At 38.1% G+C, this 20,751-nt stretch overlaps 1 protein-coding gene across 5 annotated transcripts in view; it reads left to right on the forward strand.

Moving 5' to 3' along the window:
- The window catches only part of ADCY1 (adenylate cyclase 1), a 166,033-nt gene that overhangs the window by 121,912 nt on the left and 23,370 nt on the right, over positions 1 to 20,751 (forward strand). For 4 of the 5 annotated variants that reach the window (XR_010387701.1, XM_064506650.1, XM_064506651.1 and 1 more), the window contains exons 9-14: positions 1,978 to 2,172; positions 4,194 to 4,291; positions 7,818 to 7,902; positions 11,965 to 12,054; positions 14,908 to 15,164; positions 15,801 to 15,931. Coding sequence is in view for 4 of the 5 variants with exons in the window: in XM_064506650.1 (XP_064362720.1) it covers positions 1,978 to 2,172; positions 4,194 to 4,291; positions 7,818 to 7,902; positions 11,965 to 12,054; positions 14,908 to 15,164; positions 15,801 to 15,931 (856 nt within the window). In the remaining variant the exon portion in view is untranslated. The remainder of the gene's footprint in view (positions 1 to 1,977; positions 2,173 to 4,193; positions 4,292 to 7,817; positions 7,903 to 11,964; positions 12,055 to 14,907; positions 15,165 to 15,800; positions 15,932 to 20,751) is intronic. The other variant, XM_064506652.1, reaches the window with a different exon arrangement.

Genomic DNA, 20,751 nt, shown 5'->3' on the forward strand with positions numbered 1-20,751 from the left:
AGACAGCAAAACAGGATGTGGAAAGGTGTTTTATCTTTGCTAAGATCCATTATCTTTGGGATCACTAAGCTAAGTTATCAGCCAGTGGTTACCCCTTTTCCACTGTTCATAAGTATTCCAATATCATATAGATGTAACACAAACTGATATGTTAGCTAATGGACTACTGTCATTCATTTTTCGTTCAGTGAGGATCCTACAAGAACAGCTTTATGTGGAATAAGACAGGAAACTGCCATTCTTACTGAATTACCTGAATGGTGGTGACCACTGCTTTTTGTCATCTGGTTTAGAAGGATATTTTGTAATAAAGCCTTTAAAAAGTGGGCTGTTAAATGATGACTGCTCTGAGCTGAGAAATTAAGTGTCTTTTTATAACAACTTGATGGTAGAAGCACCAAAGAGTCTACCGATTATATCGTGAGCTAAAAGTGTCTTTTCCCCTGAGCACTTGTCATTTCATGTTTTGAATGGTCTTGAACTCTGCAGGTGTTAGATAAAAAAATATTATTTTAATGAAACGAAAGTAGTTTAACTTGCCTGAATAGGCTTGTTTTGGAGCTGAAACAAGAGGCACCTTGACTCTTCAATTGCACTTACAGCATTCAGCTGATAATAGGAGGAGTCTGCATCCTGGTCCTGGCTCCCCCACGTCTGTTATTTCACCTTAGGTAGTGATTAGAGAAAATGCACAGTGCGTGAAGGATGGTCTGAAATTCAGGATGTTCGTTACCTTTAGCGAATGCCCTAAACATTGTGTTGTGAAGCCACACTTCTATCTCCTTGCTCGCTCTTTAAGGATCTCAGATTATTTGCTTTACAGTGGTATCATTCCTGTAGTAGGAATGAATGGAGATTCAAGCCCAGCACAGTCTCTATAGCCTGGATGTTAAAACCCTTCTGGAAAGTAAGACTTGATTCCCTTTGAGGTGAAAAGGATATTTAATTCATGTCTCTTCCTTCTCGCTCAATGTGATAACCATTAGGTGATTGTTTTTTCTGTTAAAAGACTGGCCTACCTCTTTCTTATTGCATGTTTAAGAAATGCTGCAGCTACAAGAGCGTTTTGTGAAGGTCCTGATCCTTTTAGTGTGCATTGAGGCATGGACAGACATACAGGCATACTAGTGCAGATCTAGCCCTAGTGGTGTAAATTACATCTCCCTCAGCTGATGGTCACCAGCATCATGGCTGAGTTCACCGTCTCTGTGAGTGCCCTAGTCTCTCTCAATAAAAAGTGAGATAGATTTTCTAAAATCCTTTTCAGATATGTTTTGAGATAAATCTTTTGCACTGTAAAGAACTATAAGTGATCATCTTGTCAGTTGTGCTATCATGGAAGACTTAACCCCAGTAAAATGCAGTTGTGGATAACTGATCATTTCTTAGACTGCTCCAGCTGGATCTGCAAGTGCCCTCAAAGCATGCCCAAGAGGTCTTAAAAAGAGAGCCACTCGGGTGAGTTAGAAGTAGGAATACTTGATATTTTGGACTATCTGAAGTCACGTATGATTGTCGTGCAAGAGGTTAAGGAAAATTTTCTTTTCCAGTATGTATTACTACCTGGACAGTTTTGGACAGTAGGACTTTGCTTGTGTAATGAATAGCCTAGTTATCTTGTCTTCATGTTGTCCAGAGCTTCACATTTTTCATTGTGTAAGCATTTCTAACTATTTTGCTAGATAAAGTCACACTGATTAGGGTCAAACTGTTTATTTCCTTAGTGGCAAAGAAGTTTAAGAAAGGGCAGTATGTAAAAGGCACTTCTGAGGATGAGAATTAAAATCCTGGAAAGCAGTGGGAATTTTGTCATTGATTTTAATGAGGTGGTAATCATACTAACACAATATCTCCGTCTTTTGTAGTACCTTGCTTAATGAAATCCTCATCCTGGCTGTGAACTTGAGATAATATGAATAACAATAGTAAATTTCAATATTAATAAAATATGTGCTGCTTCTTTCGTCTGTGCTACAGAGGAGAGCATTGAGGACAGCCTCTGAAAAACTCAGGAATCGTTCCTCTTTTTCTACAAATGTTGTATACAACACTCCAGGAACTCGAGTAAACAGATACATCAGTCGTTTGATAGAGGCCCGGCAAACTGAATCTGAGATGGCTGACTTGAATTTCATTACCCTGAAGTATAAACAAATTGAACGTGAAAATAAAGTAAGTTTCTTTAAATTATTTTTGCTGATTTTGCTGATCATGGGCCAGCTAGTATTGTTTGCTTGGTTGTTTTCAGACAGTACCTGAACTCTACTCACTGTCTTCAAACAATGTTCTGGACTCTCTCTTCACTAGGAGGAAGACAGTATCTCCACCTTCTGTGAAAGCACTTGGAGGGGATAAAAAGAAAGATCCATATCTTTCTCTTCATAAAGCTTCTCCCCTTATTATATTACACTTCCCATGTTTTCGTCTTCCTGTTACTTCCCTGAAGTGTCCGATCTGCATCACCTGTGTAATGATGTCTTGCAGCAATGTGGCTGCCTCCTTCTTGTCTGTTCTGGAGAATCACAGCAAGAGGCCTCCCTCTGCACATATAGCCTGATAAGGGTTTATCCCACCCATCCCCTAAAATATAAAGAAAAGCCTAAATCTCAGATAAAGGTTGTGATCTCATGCCAGCATGACTGTGCTGGAAGGAGTGGAGTTGCTCCAGTTTTATAAGTATATATATGACGGAGGAGTTTCCAAAGTAGAGCTGTTCATTCCTACATTGTACGGGTTTTGTTTGTGTTTTTAAGCTTTATTTTAAGTGAGAAAAAAGCAAAAGTAATATGATTTTGGATGAATTTGGCAGTAGCCTTTAATTTATTTTTCCACTGCAAGTCACGTCATAGTCTAGGATACCATAGATAGTCTAGATACGTAGATAGTCCAGGATACTGTTTCAAGTCAGGAGGCTGTGTGCCACATCAGGCTGAATTTTGTTTAAGGTCTGGAGCTTTAACTTTGGTTTCAAGTTTCCACAGTGATTTATTATTGAATTTTAACTGTTTGCTTTCAAAATAAGAAAGTTCTTTGTGTATGACAGTTAAAGTATATGAGGTTTACTGAAGGGAATGGAATGTTTCAGGTCAAGTATATGGTGTCTTTTGGAAATATTTAGAACTTCAAAAATGGTCTTTCATACGGTTGATTTTTTCTTTTTTTAATCTTGTAACACAGAATATCCCCAAACTTCCAGGAGCTGGCTTGTCATTTCTTAATGCAAAGAATGTGTTTTCCCAGACAGCTCTGTATTTCACACTTTTTCCTGTTTAAAACTAGACATGAGCATAGCAAGCGTATAACAATAATATGAACATATTATAATTGGGAACTATTTGCTGTAAACTCTATTCCCTGAGAAAATCTTCTGAGGGTGTTGCAAGATGCACTGTACTATGCTATACTTGTATCATAGGGTTAGAGCATGTGAAATGCTGGCCTCAGTTTCTACTTATTTTTAAAAGTCATGCACATATTCTCGCTCGCCTGCTTGCCTTCTAAGGTTATAATCACAACCCAGTCTCAGTTGTTTCGGTGTAAATTTAGAATAACTCTGTCTAACTGATAGAAATGAACTCTAGTTTATGGTGGTGTAAATGAGATTGAAATCCAAATCTTCCTGAGAAAATATTGACATAATTTTAGACCCTGAAGTGTGTTCTATTGTAAGCATCATGATTTTGTGAAATCAGAAACAATGATTGCTGAAAAATAGGCCTAGGTCTCCCATTAGAAGCTATTTCCAGTCCCCCCTTCAATGTGCTTCTGAGAACATCTGTGGCAGTGCCTCTTGCAGGCAGCCATAGGGGTTTTTGGTGGGTTTTTTTAATGATGAATAGGTGGATGAAGGAGGGAGCACCTCCCCTTCTTCTGCTTCAAAATGTCTGAATCCTTTTTGCTTTGAAAAACAAACTCATGCTTGGGCCTAGTCCATCTCTGACTAATTCCAACTTGAAAAATAAATATCTGGACCGATAGGAACAGCTGAAACAGGCAGTTATCAAGGACACTCTTATGTAGACTTGCCTTATCCATTTTTTCTGTGAATTGAGAAATGTTTATTCCTGTTTTTAAAAGGCTAGAGGCTTGTTTTATTTTAGGCTATAGTTCTTTCTTGCTGAGAATCACTAAGCATGGGTGGATGAGTGTATATGAAATGCTCACTGTCTTCATCTGTTTCCTTTCTTTGACAGTATCACCAGCTTCAGGATGAGTATTTCACCAGTGCTGTAGTTCTCTCACTAATTCTAGCTGCCTTATTTGGCCTTGTCTACCTTCTAATAATACCACAGTAAGTTTCTGTCTTTTGCCATTATAATTCAAAGTGGAATGTCTTCAGGTATCCTGCACAAATCAAAACATTAAAGTCTCTGGAATGAGAATTCAAGCAGTGATTATTAGCACCAGGTCTGCACCTTCTCAAACTGGAGAGTCTCTCTTGGTATATCCTGAATCTGACTGTTATCTCTTCCATTTGTCCAAAGCAGCCATGGCATTAGTCATAGCTGGCTTATTTAAAACAAATTCTTCCCTGCTCTCTTGTTTTTGTCTTTATAATTTTTGGAAGGATGCATTTGGAAGAAGAAAATGCTGAGATCTGCAAAACTAGATTTAATTTAAAGCATTTCTACACCGAAAATAAAGGTGTTACTGTAAGTTTTCTAGACGTGTGTGAGCTCGCTTTGAACCAGTTAGTTCGGGTATTGATAGCAATATAGATAAAGCTATACAGAGCTTATCAGGGATTAAGCACTGCAGTATCCATGGAGCTTTTCAACACACATTTATAGCCTGCACTGAGCTTTTTGGTATCAATGCTCTCACTACCCAGACTACCTAATGCAAGGTTAGTTTGGCCATTCATATATGAGCTGCAGTCAGACCTTGGCTGTACTAAAATAGACATAGACAAATATTCATCACATATTTGGGGGTGTGTTTTGACCTATTGCTTATTTCTGAGCGATATAATTTAGCAATTAATTCTGAGTTTTGTCCATTCCGTATGAATGCTTACTAAAGAAAAAAATAATTAGACTGCTTTCACATCTAAGGGTTATAATAAGTAGGTGTAATTATTTTTCAGGTTATAAAAATGATTAAAAATACCCTTTTCATATAAGAATATCAAAAACATTCAAAATTAGATTTATCCCACTTTTACTTATTATTAAGATTTCAGTGGGAATAGAATTGGCCACAGAATAATGCTATTGAAAATCTCATTATTAGCCCAGCTCCTTTCTATTTACACATCCCCAGTTAGAATAATACTTACTTTTATATGGTTTTATTATTTTTAAAAGAAATTTTGAAAGACTCCATTATTGCTAAATAGTTATAATCACCATTTAAAGTTGTTATATAACACCTTTCAGCTGAAGAATTCCAAGCCACTTACAGAAATCATGCAATTACCATAAACCTCTGCTGACTAACTGAAGCATAGTTAAGAACTGTTTCACTTACTTCTGAAGTAAAGGCTCACTGCAGTATGTAGCATTTTAGAACAGGGAAAGACAAAGAATAGTAGCCTACTTGAAACTAGAATGACTTTCAGTGAATCATATAACATGGCAGGTTTGTAACCTTTCCAAAAAGTAGCATCACTTCTTAAAGACTAGCTGGATGGAGATTCAGTTGAAGCTCTAATTCGACAGGCACAGGAGCTCCAGCAGAACATGACCACTGAATGCCACACTGATTGATTGCTTCATTACTGGGTCAGTCAGAAAAGCCACCTGCTGAACTGTCAAAGTTATTTCTTCCAGTGTCTGTGGGAGAAGTCCTTAGACCATCAAAGTACCAGCCTGGTCTTACCCTTCTCTAGCTGTGACACCAGTTGCAACCATGAGCTAGACTGAAACTTTGGAAGTAGCAGAAAATTTCCCCTCTCCACAAAACTTTGAACTTTAAGTTGCTGTTTAGATTGCCAAAAGTACTTATGAGTATGATGAGAGAATGCAACAGCCAAGACAAGAAGTGTAATGTGTTACTATAATGGGAGAAGTGATAATAATGGTGTTTGACATGTATCACAATATTCCAAGGAGGAGGTTCAAAATCTAAAGAGGAGAAAATGTTGTAAGAAAGCCAGTTGCTACATAAACACACAAAAAGCAATGGGCTTGACACTCTCACAATTCTTGTGATCATCTGAACAAAACAGTTTCTCAGCTCAAGAAGTATTTATGTCCCCAGATGGGGTTGGTGAAAGTAAGGCTATGTTCACATCAGCCTAAGCTGTCCAGTTATGGAGGCACATATACAGCATAGCCACTTAAAAGCACTGGTGATGAACCTTTCTGATGTTCTATGCTGCATTTATTTTTTAAAAAACAATGCGGCTCTTTGTTACTAGAGCCAACTCAATCTCTATCAGGATCCAAATCGGCACAAGCAGCAGTTGTTTGCTGTTGCTGCCTTAAAAGATACTGTTGCAATCATACCCCCTGCATGATTTTGTAGAGTACCACCATCCCGAATAAAAGCCTGTTGTCTAAAAGCACAGGGGAGCCTGCTGTCTATTATTACTTGTGTTTAGAATTCGCACTATGACAGCATTTAGAGGCACCTCCCTATTCTGGATATGCATAATACGCAACAGCCTTTTCCCTGCTGGTGCATTAGTGGGAATTCTTATGTGAGTTTGGAATCAAGGCCAAATACTGAGAAATTCTGCAGCAGGAGGGATGCCCTCTCTTTCTTCCAGTGTTATAACCCTATAATACCAGCAGCCTTTCCTCAGTGATAGTCAAGGGCACATACATGCATGCATGTATGGACACAGTTCTGGGAAATGTGCTCTAGGTGACCCTGCTTGAGCAGGTTGGACTAGATGATGTCTAGAGGTCCCTTCCAACCTCAACCGTTCTGTGATTCTGTGATGCAGCCATGATTCACATCTTCTGGTTTGGCTGGATTGTTCTCACAAAACTAGAAATAAGGTGTGAGGGTCGTGTTATGCTACTGTTATGTAGCCTTGGTCCCATAGCTGGCATGGGACCAGTCTATTCCCCAGCATAAATCAGAGCACCAGCACTGGTGGTCTAATTTTAGCCAGGTTGTTCACATCCATAAGGTGCTATTTCAATAACACAGGCTTGCTAGAGGAGGGAAATGCCAAGCCGATACCCCTTTTCTCATATAGAGCAGGCCTATTTTGGAAGATCAGGAGAAGGAAGTTTAAGAGTTATAAGAATTATTACAGCATCTTTGTGAAATCCAATATTTTTTTAACCATTGAGAAAGTCTCAAAATGAGGGGATTGCTTTGTTTCATAAAAAGAGACCACAATCTGGTCTGATTGTATTTGACTTGTTAAGTGACTGAGTTGACTGACCTCTGACTTCTGAACCTTTGAGGAGAGGTGAAAAAAGAAGAGAGTCTGGTATCTGTTATACAACTGCCAAGGCCTGACGGCCAAATAATTGGGTTGCACTCTCCACTTACAGGAGATATGGTGCTGGATATTCTGCATTAACCTAAGATTAGAAAGATTTGCTGCTGAGACACTGTACAGCTGAATTTTTGAGATGCTTTGATCTCCCTGCTAAGGTCCTAGTAGGTACCACATACAAGAACATTTACAGATTTCTCATTCTTGAGAGCAGCACATTTTGCTGTCAAATTCGAAGTAAAACAACAGGGAAAGAAACTACCAGAATTTCCCCTATGACTGTTAGTTTTACAGCAGGAGTGAGGGGGGAAGTCCTCCAGTGTTTATCTAATATACTCTTTCAGAAGGACCCTTATTCTGTTGGTTCTCATCTACTAGAGAGTTGCACTGCTTTATTTCCATTGTATTTTGATTCTAGGAGTACCATAGTTCTTGTTCTCCTGGTGTTCTGCATATGCTTCCTAGTGGCTTGTATTATGTACCTACATGTCACACGAGTACAAGTAAGTGATTTAAGATTTTATGACTATTCTTCCTTTTGGTGACAATACTTCGTTTTTCCTTTGGAACATGGGGTATCAGTGCCTGCTGCACATCATCAGAGAGTTTGATGTCTTGTTCTGAAATCTGTGTCCTAATTTGTTCAAAGTAATATATTAAGAACTCCAGAAAGAAAGATAATTCCAGTGAAGGTAGACTTCTTACATGAGCCATCATTACAGCAGTGCAGAATGAGTTCTGTGCCATTAATGCTATGCATTTGCTTTTGCAGTATCTTACCTGAATATCTGCCACTAGCTATAGAATTATTCCAGGGCCCAGATAAACAAATGCTTTGACCTGACTTTTTCTCCTTTCTGACTACAGAACGTGCTAGTTGTCCCTTCCATGCTGACTGATATCTGAGTGTAAAGTCCTGCTAACTTCCTTTCTGTTTTCAAAACTTTTCCTGCCAAAGCTCCCATTGACTGTAAAGGACAACGTTTTACATGCACACCCCTGGCCTTTACAAAACCCTTAGTAATGATTAATTCTCCTGCATTATATTTTCACAACAGTAATGAAGCAGAAGGATATGTGGTTGTTGTAGAAAGAGAAAACCTTCCAGGTCAGAATAAAGGATCTGCAGACTAATTTTCTGGTGAAATAAATCTTTACTGGCTTGATCTAAATTTAGTCCTTTCAGACAAATATCAGGACAAAACACCTACACAGTTAATCAGTTCTGCTGATTAGCACACACTCAGTTTTAGTTAAGAAAAAATGCCCTTTGGCAGGAGGGGAGTAATTGTTTTCATGGAAGCATAAACAGTTTAATTAGCAGAGTATCTCGTACAGAGCAGATCTTTATTTATAAACTTACACAACTACTTGGGAGTAATTTTGATGATCTCTTTTGTCTCAGAAATGCACAGTAGTTTATCATCTGTTGTTCTGTGTATGAATGCTAGAAATACAGATGAAGTTTGCAGGAAATCACTCTTCTTTATGACATTTCTCTGGGGCTAGTGTGAACTTCAGGTTTGTTCCAGCTGTTATGGCAGTCAGCAGGTTTTGAATTTATTCCAGATTCCTCTAGTGGTTCAGTATTTTGCAAGATTGAATTTGGCATCAGAAAAATAAAGAAATACAAAAATTCAGATATAGCAGTTTGAAATTGTGTGGAAAAGTTCTGTCTCATATAATCTGTATAGGATTGTAAACTGGGCATTCCTCTATTTTAATCAGTCTTCTGGCACTTATTTGTTGTTTCGCACTGGGCAAGTGACTCAATTTCTCCATGCTTTAGTATCTAACTCATAAAATCGCTATAATAATATTTAACTGTACCAGTTACCTACCATTTAGGGGATCTGACAGTATTTCATTAGTTAATAACAATTCTGCAAAACAAAGAAAATGAAGCCCTAAATGCTATGCTAACATAAAAGAGCAGATGCAATCTTAGAAGGACCAAAAGTGAGAGGTATAAACTTTTAAGTGCCAGGCAGAGTTTTAATTCAGACATGTCTCTCATATTTTACCTTTTAATGTTTTATTTTCCTTTTTAACTCCATAGCCTAACATGTCGACTTTTGTAACATATATGCAGCACAAAACAAAATGCCTATGCAATGTGTCAGACATCTCTTTGAATCAGCATTTTGCCTTGTCGTTATTAACCACGTGACATTATCTTCAAACTGTGGGGATTCTCAGCATTTTGTTATTACTGCTTTTACCTCTCTGAGTGACAAGGAATTCATTCTTAAATTTCTTCTATTGCAAACTGAATTAATGGAATATATATATTTCCTTTGTACAAAATGATTGTAAAGGCATTTTATCTATATGGATAAAGATGCACGTTTCATGTCACATGTGCATAGGATTTCAGTTGAGATGGCTGGACAACTAGATGGGTGGACAACTAACCAGATAAAAAACAGTCTGGATGATTAGGTTCAGAGGGTAGTGGTTAATGGGTCATACTCTACCTGGAGGCCAGTAAAAAGTAGAACACTGCAGGGATCGGTCCTGGGACCTGTCTTGTTCAATATTTTTATGAATGACTTGGAGGAGGGCACCAAATTAAGAGGGTCAACCAACACACTCATAGGCAGGGCTGCCATTCAAAGGGACCTGGAGAGGCTGGAGGAATGGGCCAACACAAGAAATTCAACAGAGACCTATGCCAAGCCCGGTACCTAGGAAGGAAGCAATGATATAGCCTGGGGACAAACCAGCTGGGGAGCAGCTCCATGGAAAATATCCTGGGGGTCACAGCAGAGAGCGAGGTGTACATCAGCCAGCGGTGTGCCCCGGCAGCAAAGGTGGCTGATATTATCCTGGGCGATATTAACAAGAGATCGGCGGAAGTGATTATCCCTCCTACTCAGCACTCATTAGGCCACATCTAGTATACTGCATCCACTTTTGGGCCTCCCTTCCAACCTGAATTATCCTACGATGAGCTATGATGATGATGAAGTGCAGAAATATGCTATCCCTTCTTTCATCTTGTCGTTTTTGACACTGCTCTGTCCTCTCCCTTGAGACACAATAAGTGTTTCAATGTGAGACTCTTAGAGTTCAAGATTTTTATTCTACAATATGATCATTGTTTTATTAAAAGTGATATGCCCTAGATATCCCAGAGTATTTTAACGAAGCTGACTAATAGTTAAACTAGTTGCTGGTAACTTATTTAACTCAGGCCCATTCTGTTTTTACTGTGTTTATACAAATCTACTGCTGATATTACAGTGGTTATTTCCCAGCTATGTTTATGTGGACTTAATCCATATTGAAGCCAGAGTGTACTTGCAAATCACATAATACGCACATGTTTTTTTGTTGCTTCACTCTTTGCTGTATCCTGATGTTTTGCAATGTAGGCGAAGCCAGTTCACCTGTGACTCTCTCAGACTTTGAACTCTGGTCACACACATAGCGGAAATTTCTGTACATGTGTGAAAGGAAGAGGAGGCGTTTCAGTACATGATTTCTGTTGTCTCAAGGCCACAGAAGCCCCTACTCTGTGGCCTGCTGGAAACTATATTTTTGTTGTTGTTACGCAGCAGGTAGACAGGTTTTATTCAGGACTCATGATTTTCATCCAAAAATTAGTCTTTCTCTTGCTCCATTTGATCTTAAGTCAAATCCAGCCTCGATGAGTCTGAGTCCCCTCCTTTTCAGCAAAACACGATTGTCCCTCCTTTAAATTTCATTGTTTCCTGGAGCGATTCTTGCCCCTTGAAGCCACTGAAGAACTCCTGTGGTCTCCAAGACATACTGTGGATGCCCTAGATCCCCCTAGATGTCCCAAACACTCCCTGCCAAGGGGAAAAGGAGGAAAGCAGCTTTCCCTGAGACCAAAGTAGATCAGTATGGCTAGAACAAGCATAAGTATTAGTGCTTGACAGACTTAGCCTTCTTGTCTCACCTTCTGTCACTGGCTTCAAGTGTGCTCACAGCACTTCACATTGATGGATTGAGAGTAAAAATGGAGATGAGCAAGAGATTCACAAGACTCCACTCCCCCAGACGTTTTTGTCCTCTACAACTCTTTCCGCTCTGACAAATTCAATATTTTTAATGGGTCCTCATAATTAAAACTACCCTGGCATTTAATGTGACTGTTATAGCAGAAGACAGAAATATCACTCTCAAATTCCATGCTACCGCAGCATGTTCTCTTGGATCACTATCTGTAGCTGATAATTTGCAAGGCAAAAGATGCTTTGGGTATATTCCCCATGGGAACAAAATCAAATGGCATCCTAATTTAATGTACTTATTATGAGCAGACATCCTACTAACCTTTCAAAGAATTTTAAGTATAATGAAAAATAATATATAGTAATAATAATTTCACATTTATTATTTCCAAAAATGCAATTACCATTAAAACAGATATACACATTTGTTTATAAATGCATGCCTTTTTCACAATTTACAGTGCAGGCAAAACTCCCATATCCTTTCTCCACTTCTTTTTATAGCCTACTAAACAATAACAACCACACTTTAAAAAATATTTTTAACATCTTTATCTTTAAATCTTTTTTTTTCCTGTTCTTTAGTGTTTTCCAGGGTGCCTGACAATACAAATTCGTACCATTTTGTGTATTTTCATTGTGATCTTAATATACTCTGTGGCTCAAGGATGTGTGGTGAGTATTTAAATCAAATATTGCATAATTTAGCATTCTGTTTAAGAACAGCTAGTAACAGATACTATTAATTGCATACCACATTCTGCTCTGTGAATTCCTACTCTTTTTATTATTTATGCTTGCAGAGGACATTTATTTGAATTTAAAGTTCTCTGCTGTAATTTGAAATTTCACTGCTATGAATCAGGGTGTCAAGTGGCAAAACTATTAGCAAAATGTACAGATAATACCTAGTCAACACCTATAGAAATGTTTATATCAGACCTTAGCATTACATAGTGTGCAGATGTTATATTATTCATGGGAAAACTATTTTTAAATATTCAGCTTGCTTATTAGTTTAATGGCTAATATTTTGTGACAGAGAATGCAGGGTGTCAAGGAACATTACTTATTTCTATGTGGCAACTTACAGAACATATTTCTGTATAATAACAGCACAATATTTTCAGTCCAGACAGATCAGAAATGATCATGTCTTAAAATCAAGATAATAATGTGTAATGAGAAGAGGTGTTACCCTGTGCAAATTAGAAGATCCATTAGCATCTAATGCCTAGAAAGCTCTCTTGTATGAAGTGAATTTGCTCAATACTTCTGAAAAGTGAGCTGCTTTTACTGTCTACATGGTGGAGTTTCATGTCAAAATGGGGACTAAACTTTGCCTAAATATTTGGCATTTAGTTGCCTTATAGGATTCCCAACACTCAATTGCAGCATTTTGGCTGCTAATGCTAATGAATTAAACATGTTAAGGCACCCAAAGGAAGGAATCCATGCAAAAATAGCATGCTAAACACTAACGGAAGTGCTGAGGAGGCAGATGTCTCCATCATGCCTTTCTATGGGAGACATGCAACGTATTCTGAGCAATAGAAAGGCGTTCTTTCCATGGGGGATTCACAGTGCTAATTGAAGCGCCAAGACCTTTATTTTATATTTTGTGTATTCGCTGGTCCATGGACCTGCCCTGAGAGTATCTGCCAAGCTGATCCCTATGACCTGGGATCACCGGCAGCGATCTGCCTGTGTATCTCTTGCCTGTGAATTCCAATGGCCCGAGCGAGTTACTGGGAATTACTGATGTTCAGATATTTCTGGGAATTCCCCATAGACATAGACATGCGTGTGATTGCTAACATGCTAAGTGCATGGAGATTTGCAATGCCTCCAAGCTAGCTAGCATCTGAGCAAGGGTTCTGTACTTTGCTATTTAGATGAATATTATGACAGCTAAGACTTTTTGTGGATCAGCCCCAATACACCTGATGCTTACTTTGACTAAGTGAAATGAGTATCACTGTCTCCACCTGAAGACGGTGAAAATGGAATATAGACATTGTAAGGCCTAAGGCAACACTGAGCACCAGTGGAAGAACAGAGACTAGAAATTAGAAGTTTTGGCCTCCAGCAGACCTGTGGTCATTCAGTTTTCACCTTAGAATATCTCATAAACATAATTTTATCCTTTAGTGAAGCAAAAATATCCTCTAACCCCTGAAATGCTCAGGAGAAATGTGTAATCAGCAGAAATTATTAGTTCCTGTAAAATAATGCCTCTAGAATTCTCAGTTATGAGAGGAGCTAGGTGTTGAGATTTCACTTGTCTCATTACACAGCAGATGGTGTTTTCCTGGATGGATTGCACATCGTTTACAAAGCCCTCGTGCATGCCTATGTTTTCAGATGTCTTTAAGATGAACAGCATTTTTAAGAACACTGAAAAAATGACATTAAATGGATTTTTCACTTCACTCTTTCAGATCTCATTTCGTAATGTTAGCTATTATGAATTTAACTCATATTTTATCTATTATGTCTCATCTTTTTAAATTACTACAACTCCCTGTAAAACATACTGTTTAATCACCTTATAGGTTATCAGTTATTTTACATCAGGCTATAAAATTTCATTATCAGTGGTTAGGATGAAATAAAAAGGTCTAATAACACACTTCAAAAGAGATGCTTAAGTACAGGTGGGGCTTATGTGGAAGTGCCTGTTAAAATCAATTTTGCACTAGCATCCCACTCTCCCCCTTCATGCTAACTCTTTTCCTCTCCTTTGATAAAGGGGTGAACATTGGAGTGCAATTAAAACTGGAGCTTCAGGGACTTGCAGTGTTTGCCAGAGATTCCTCTCTCCCTTGCCTAATGGATCTGGGATGTGTATCTGATATTGCCTTTGGAAGAATAAGATCACATTTCCTCAAATTTCCCAGAGGAAATGCACCAATTTTTTTTCCAGCCTAGGGAGGAGATGGAGCTCCTTGGATATCTGAAATGGCATGGATAATTAAAGATGAAGCCTTGTATCTGAATCATATGTCATAGCAGAAGCAGCTCTATGGTGGAGAAAAGGCATTATTCATGCTTAGCTTGTCCATCGAAGATTAAAATATGGTTTTAGATTCGATTAATTGAAATTGGAACTGCTTGCCCAGTCTAGAAAACAAACACAATTCTTTCTGTAATGTGTGCAAGAACCTTTCTCACCCAAATGGCCACATAAAATGTTTATTGAAGTTCTTTAGTTTAGGAGAAAGATGTTGGCTTTAGAGTCTCTTGGTTCTGAGCACTGAAAGGGAAACTATTTAACTAAGCCCAGACTTTAATTGTTCGGCCTTGCTGGCATCTAATGAACAAGGAGTATTTGTCCCACCTAAAACTGAGTACGGCGTTCCAGGAAAAGGAGGGAGATTTTGTTAAAGCAGCGAGCTGGCTATCTGAGAACTCCACAGCCATATTTTCCCAATTAGAAATGAACTATAGTCATCCTCCATGGCACCTGCATTTCTGATTATTTCGTATTTAACTTTCTCCCTTTCTCTCCTCTGCTGTCCTTGCTAGGTTGGCTGCATGCCTTGGGTGTGGAACACCAATTCCAGCAGTTCCATAGTTATCATTTCTGCTGGCGGAACAAACAAAACGATGAATGAACTTCCATGCGACACAGCCCACTATGCTTTCCTTTCCTGCGTAGTGGGGACTCTCACCTTGGCAATATTTCTACGCGTATCTTCCTTGCCAAAAATGATCCTCCTGCTTTTTGTTACAATTTTGTACATAGTTATTCTGGAACTCAGTGGTTACAGAAAAGCAGTGGGGTAAGTGTCCTGCAAAGCTAAAGCAACGAGTATTGCTGTATAGGCAGTCACGACATTGACTATTCACCTGTAACCTATTCTCTAGCAGTCTGTGCCTGTGTTAGGGCTATATACTTAGTAGGGCCTAAGAAATACTTGTGCCTTCATCTCCCAGCTGTTGCAGGACCTAGTAATACCCATCAAAAGCAGATCAGTTCTTGGGAATGAGTAACTGCTGCCTGTTATTCTGTAGTTTTCTCCTAACATAACTCAGTTGATCACACTGCAGTCTAATTCTAATATGAAATAGAAAAAAACTGTTAAAACCTTCACTTCCATATTTTGCCAGCCCTCAGCCACTTCCAATTTCATTTAAGCTTCTGAGTTTTTGAATTTTTTTATATCCATAATTAAAAGTACACAAACACATTACAATAATGCGTATTATCATAAGTTCCTCACGAAATTGAATGTCGGTATGATGCAGTGACCAGATTTACTGTCACCTGTGTCCCTGCCTGTATAAGCCTCTTCCAAAAAGGCTAGTGATTAGGGAGTACCCACATGTTCCAAACTAAAGATTTGGCATTAAAAATATCCAATATTTATTATTAAAGAAATTGGAATAACCTATTTACTTTCCTTTTATTTTCAAAGGGGTGGCTCCTTTTATATGCGTGGCTATGAACCAATACTAGCCATTTTGCTATTTTCTTGTGCTTTGGCACTGCATTCCAGACAGGTGGACTTGAAGCTGCGTCTGGACTACCTCTGGGCTGTGCAGGCAAGTCGCAGGACTTTTCTTTCCAGTACTCCTGTACACAAAATGCTGTCTGATTTTTTGAAACTGCTTCCAAATGTTTCCAGCACCATTTGCTTGGACTAAAACACTTTCAAGACCTTTCATATTTGTTGGGGTTTACAGTGGAAAACTTATTGCAGCTTTCTTTCCACAGACCTATAAAGTACATTTGCTTTGGAGAAGTAATTTTGTTTGTTTGTTTGTAATTGTTCCAAAACAGTACATCATTAATGAAGCAATATGTTTATTTCTAAGGTATATTATGAATACAAAGAATTTCAGATACGGGAAATTGGCTATTAGCAACGTAAACTTGAGACAGAGAAATTAAATCTGTTTACTTTGTCTTCTAATGCAAAAAAAGGTGGAAAGGAGTTGATGTTCATTAAACTGAAGACTAGCAAATAAAACTGATAAAAGGAAATACTTATATGCATCTTACGGAATAAGACTATGGAATTCTTTCCCAAAGGAAGATCACAAACTTATTTATATGCCAAAAGTGTGGACCATTTTGGGGAAAAATATATTTCTTGATTAGCATAATTACAGCAAAAATTATGAAAACAATATTATGTATAAGCAGGGGATTGAGGAAATGTCTGACTACTTTCCCCTACCCCCAGCTGTTCTATTCCCACCTCCAGAGTCTTTGACACTGGCCACTGTGGAAAATAAAGTTAGAAAAGAAGGAAGTTTGGTTTGATGGAATTTGGAAGTTGCCTGTATAAATCTTGCACTCCTGTATTTTCTGGTGGTCACATCCTGTTTTCACCTACATTGTTAACTATGTTGTTAAGAGGACTGTATAAATCACCACAGTGCTTGCTTTTACATTTAAGAACAAGACTGCAACACACAGGTTAAACACATCCTTGACTCTTCTGTCTTGCTTAGGATGGAGAAACCGGGAGATTTCAGCTCTCTAATCTTTTATTCTCAAAGCTCCTCTGCCTAACAGTTAAGTTCTGTTGGGATGTTTTGTTTGCTTTGATGCCCAGGACCATGTCCACCTCCTTTATGATTTAAGTTTATCTTGTTCTATAATTACCATGGACTCTGTGCTGTTTAACTTAGTCAACAACGCATGACCACTTCATTTCATTTTGGTCCTATGACCCACAGTATTGACAGGTGCTGCACATGTCGGCCTCAGAAGTTTGTTGGAACAACTGATAGTAGTCTCTGCTTGTTGTTGTGCCAAATATTGTTTTCAAGAGGAAAATAATATCCCCTGACTTTGCAACACAGTGCAGCACGTGTCTAGAATTACTGGATAGCAGCTGCCTTCGTACAGGCTGGCACATGGTGGAGGTTTGAGAGCACCATCTGATCAACAATTGAGTCTTATGTATGTGAAATATGTATTTCTAGCCATGAAGTTCAGTAACAAGCAGGAAGATACTGCTTTGCCATCCTGTTGCCTGTCCGTAAGTCAATAGTGAATTAAACACTGTTCATCGTTGCAGCTACCATGATTTGCATGGTGAATTGTGCATCCCTAAGGAGTGTACTGCTTAAAGATCCTTAGTTTTAAATCAGAAATTAATAAATTATAAAAATTCAAATCCAGGAAACTGATGGGAGGCTTGCCTACTGAAAGAACAGAACTGGACAATAGTGAAGGAAGATGTATAAACTTTTTCTGTTTTCTTGGAGCCAGGTTTTAAAGAAATGCCTAGTAATCTACAACAATCTTTAAAACCATTGTGCACTTACTCCAAAGGACAATAAAGGGAGTTAAGAGATATGGATGCCTATCAAATTTCAGTAATGTCCATCAGCATCTTCAGGTACCTAGAAAACTTCACTTCAAAAAAGGCTTTTCATCCTTTAAGACAGAATGCAATTTTCAGATTTCCTCAATTACAAAACAGGTACTTAAGTGATGCCATCCTGTCTATGAGATTTGCGTTATAAAATCAAAAAGAAAAAAAAACAGTGTAGATAGGAAATTCAGAATTAGAGATCATCGTAACTGCTGCTCTTTGAAATCAGTGTCCTGGATAGATGCTCAGCCTCTTTACTGATCTAGGCACTGCCCCCTTATTGTACTTGATTCTGCATGGAAGATCTATTCCATGTACGACAAATAATGTTGGATACCATATTGTAATGTATATTGAACTGTTTTCCACTCTGTGTACCAGGTAGAAATGATACTGAATACTAGGGCTAATTAACATAGCATGCAGAGATACCATTGTGATGGATGTTACAGAAGTGCTTATGGTGCTTATCTATTCAAATGAATACGTAAAAAACACTGTCTTTGTGCATATTAGGTTCTTTGGCGTAATAACCTGAGTATTAAAAGCTCTGTGGAGACTATTAGTAGGAAGTATCTGTATTTTCAAACTGCCTTTCAATAATTGGCAGGTTCCAAGCTATTAACAGTTAAACGATCTTTAAAAGGAGCTAAGTAAAAAAGAACCATATTGAGAGACAATTTTCTCTAGTTGCTGGATTCCAGGATATGTGGTTTCCAGGATCCCTGTGAATGGTTCAACAATATCCCTTGTTGCATTTCTCTATGGCTTCAGTATTACTTTTCTCTGAACTGTGTTGGCTTTACTTGGTTACATTTTTCATAGTAAAAGTTTTAGAAGCACCATTTTTTAGTCCACAGAGACCATGCACAATTTCTTCCATTTTGTGGAGTGAGTTTGCTGGTTCTTTGTGCAAACACTAAATTCCACAAACTACTGATAGAGCTGAAGACTCAGATCTCCCAGCTGGTGTTGCGTGAAAGACTTGTGAGAAGCCAACATGGAAGTTTCTCTGATGTTGGCTTTTTGTTGGAAGAACTTTAACCCCAAGGGCTATTCTGGAAGCTGGGACCACTTTGTTTGCTTAGCTTTAGTAAGGTTCATTTTGGGGCTAATCCTGTAAAGTGTTCTCAGATGAATAAATCCATTTGTGGCATAAGCCGCAATATAAAGGATTTTGTAGAATTTTTTTTTTTACTTCATCCTGAACAACAAACAGTCTAGTACTAACTAAATGATATTTTAAACATCAAAAGTATTCTGAAAGTAATGCCATTAAGATAAGAGTGTATAGATAGATTATCTATGCTCAGTGAACAGGAGCTAAGGTCTGAGGAAAACCCATTTCCACAAACTTTATCTTAGCCCATGCAGCTGCAGTTGCAGCATCAGAAAAAAATCATGTTTTGAGAAAAAAAGCTGATTTTAGAAAAGCAAAACTTAGTTAAAAATTATACTTTTCAAGCAAAAGTTAATCTAATGCACTTGCATCTAGGTCACATTACTGGAACTGAGATAATAGAGTGTGATTTATGCACATCATTTGGAAGAATACAGTTTGTGATTGATGACAAGTTGTTAAAACATTTATATGTGTTCTTACTATTCACATGTCATGGGTCATGTGGGTTCTTGTTTCTGTTACTTCTATTCTGTGCCAAATTTAACTCTTCTGAATATCACAGTATTTCCTTTTTGTAAAAAATCTACTTTTTTAACAGGCAATGGGAGAGGAATACAAGTTTCTGAACAAAATTGTTGAATAACTTTACATGTTTCATTGTGAATAGCAAATATAGGAGCATTTTACTTATTTGTGACTGATAATGTTACTTATACAAATTATTCAACAAAATTAGAAAACATGGACAAATAAATATAAGGAACAAGTCTGTGAAGAAGCTAAAACTGCCAAAAATGGAGTTGCTTACCCAAGATTTGTCAGGGAAGGAAAATAAGAATAATTATATGCCTTGACTGATTGTCACATTCTTTAGGGAATACTAGAATATCATTCAGCTGTCTTTTCTAATCCATGACTCCTGTACAAAATAGTTTTTCTGCAATCTGCAGGCCAAAATTTCAAGGCTGGCTTCACTTTGTGTTTAAAATCTGGCCCTATAGAAACCTGTATTTTCATGGGGGTCTTTCCTGTGGTTTTAGTGCCCCCTTCAGGTAAAATGGTGTTTCTGAAGCACTGATGCCCAATTTCTTTTTAGCTGTATCTTGGAACGCTGGATTTTTACGAGATAACTCTTTAGTCAGTGACATTGCTACAGCATTTTTATGCCTATTTAATAATCATCTGATATCTCAGGTGATAGAATAGTTTGGATCGCTCCCTGAGCATAGAATGGGTAACAAGTTCTCAGTGTTGTAAAATATTGGGTTCGTATGTGACTGTATAAAATGTGGTGGATGCTTATCACATCAATGTCAAAAGCTATAGTTCCAAAGAACATTTTAATTTTTTTCACCAAACCAGAAGCAAAAGCGAAGCCTTCCTTTAAGTACTGCAGTTCTACAAATACTGTAAGCTCTGCAAAATGACCTAGCTGCCATGAATACCAAACAGGCACAAGCAAAAGCAGAATATTAAAAATGATGTCTCATTCCTACAGAGTTTCCTTTTTGTGCATTTTCATAGTAATTTGCCTTGTTTTTTGAGCTAGCAGCTATTGCATAAATATCATGCTGGCAGCTTTCCTGAACTCACCAATAGAAAAAGGGACAAATAGATGAAGATTTGGATGCTGTTTAGCTCCCTGGCTAATATTTCCACCAGGAATGTAAATATCTGTGATCTTTGTTATTCTAATCTTCTTTCTGCAGCCCCACATACTCCTCCTTCCTTCTCAGTGTCTGTCTTGCCTGGGAAAGGGTGATGCCTACACATTCCCTTATCTCAGCTACTCAAAGAGTAGGCACTAGGAGTTCATGAGTCACAAGAAGGGAAGACAGTTTTCATTTGCATTCCCCTGAAGGCTGGAAAGCAAAGAGCCAGAAAAAAGTCCAGAAAATATAAGTAAACAGCCTA

Source organism: Dromaius novaehollandiae, chromosome 2 (assembly GCF_036370855.1).
Source record: "Dromaius novaehollandiae isolate bDroNov1 chromosome 2, bDroNov1.hap1, whole genome shotgun sequence".
In the NCBI taxonomy this organism is placed as follows: Eukaryota; Metazoa; Chordata; class Aves; order Casuariiformes; family Dromaiidae; genus Dromaius; species Dromaius novaehollandiae.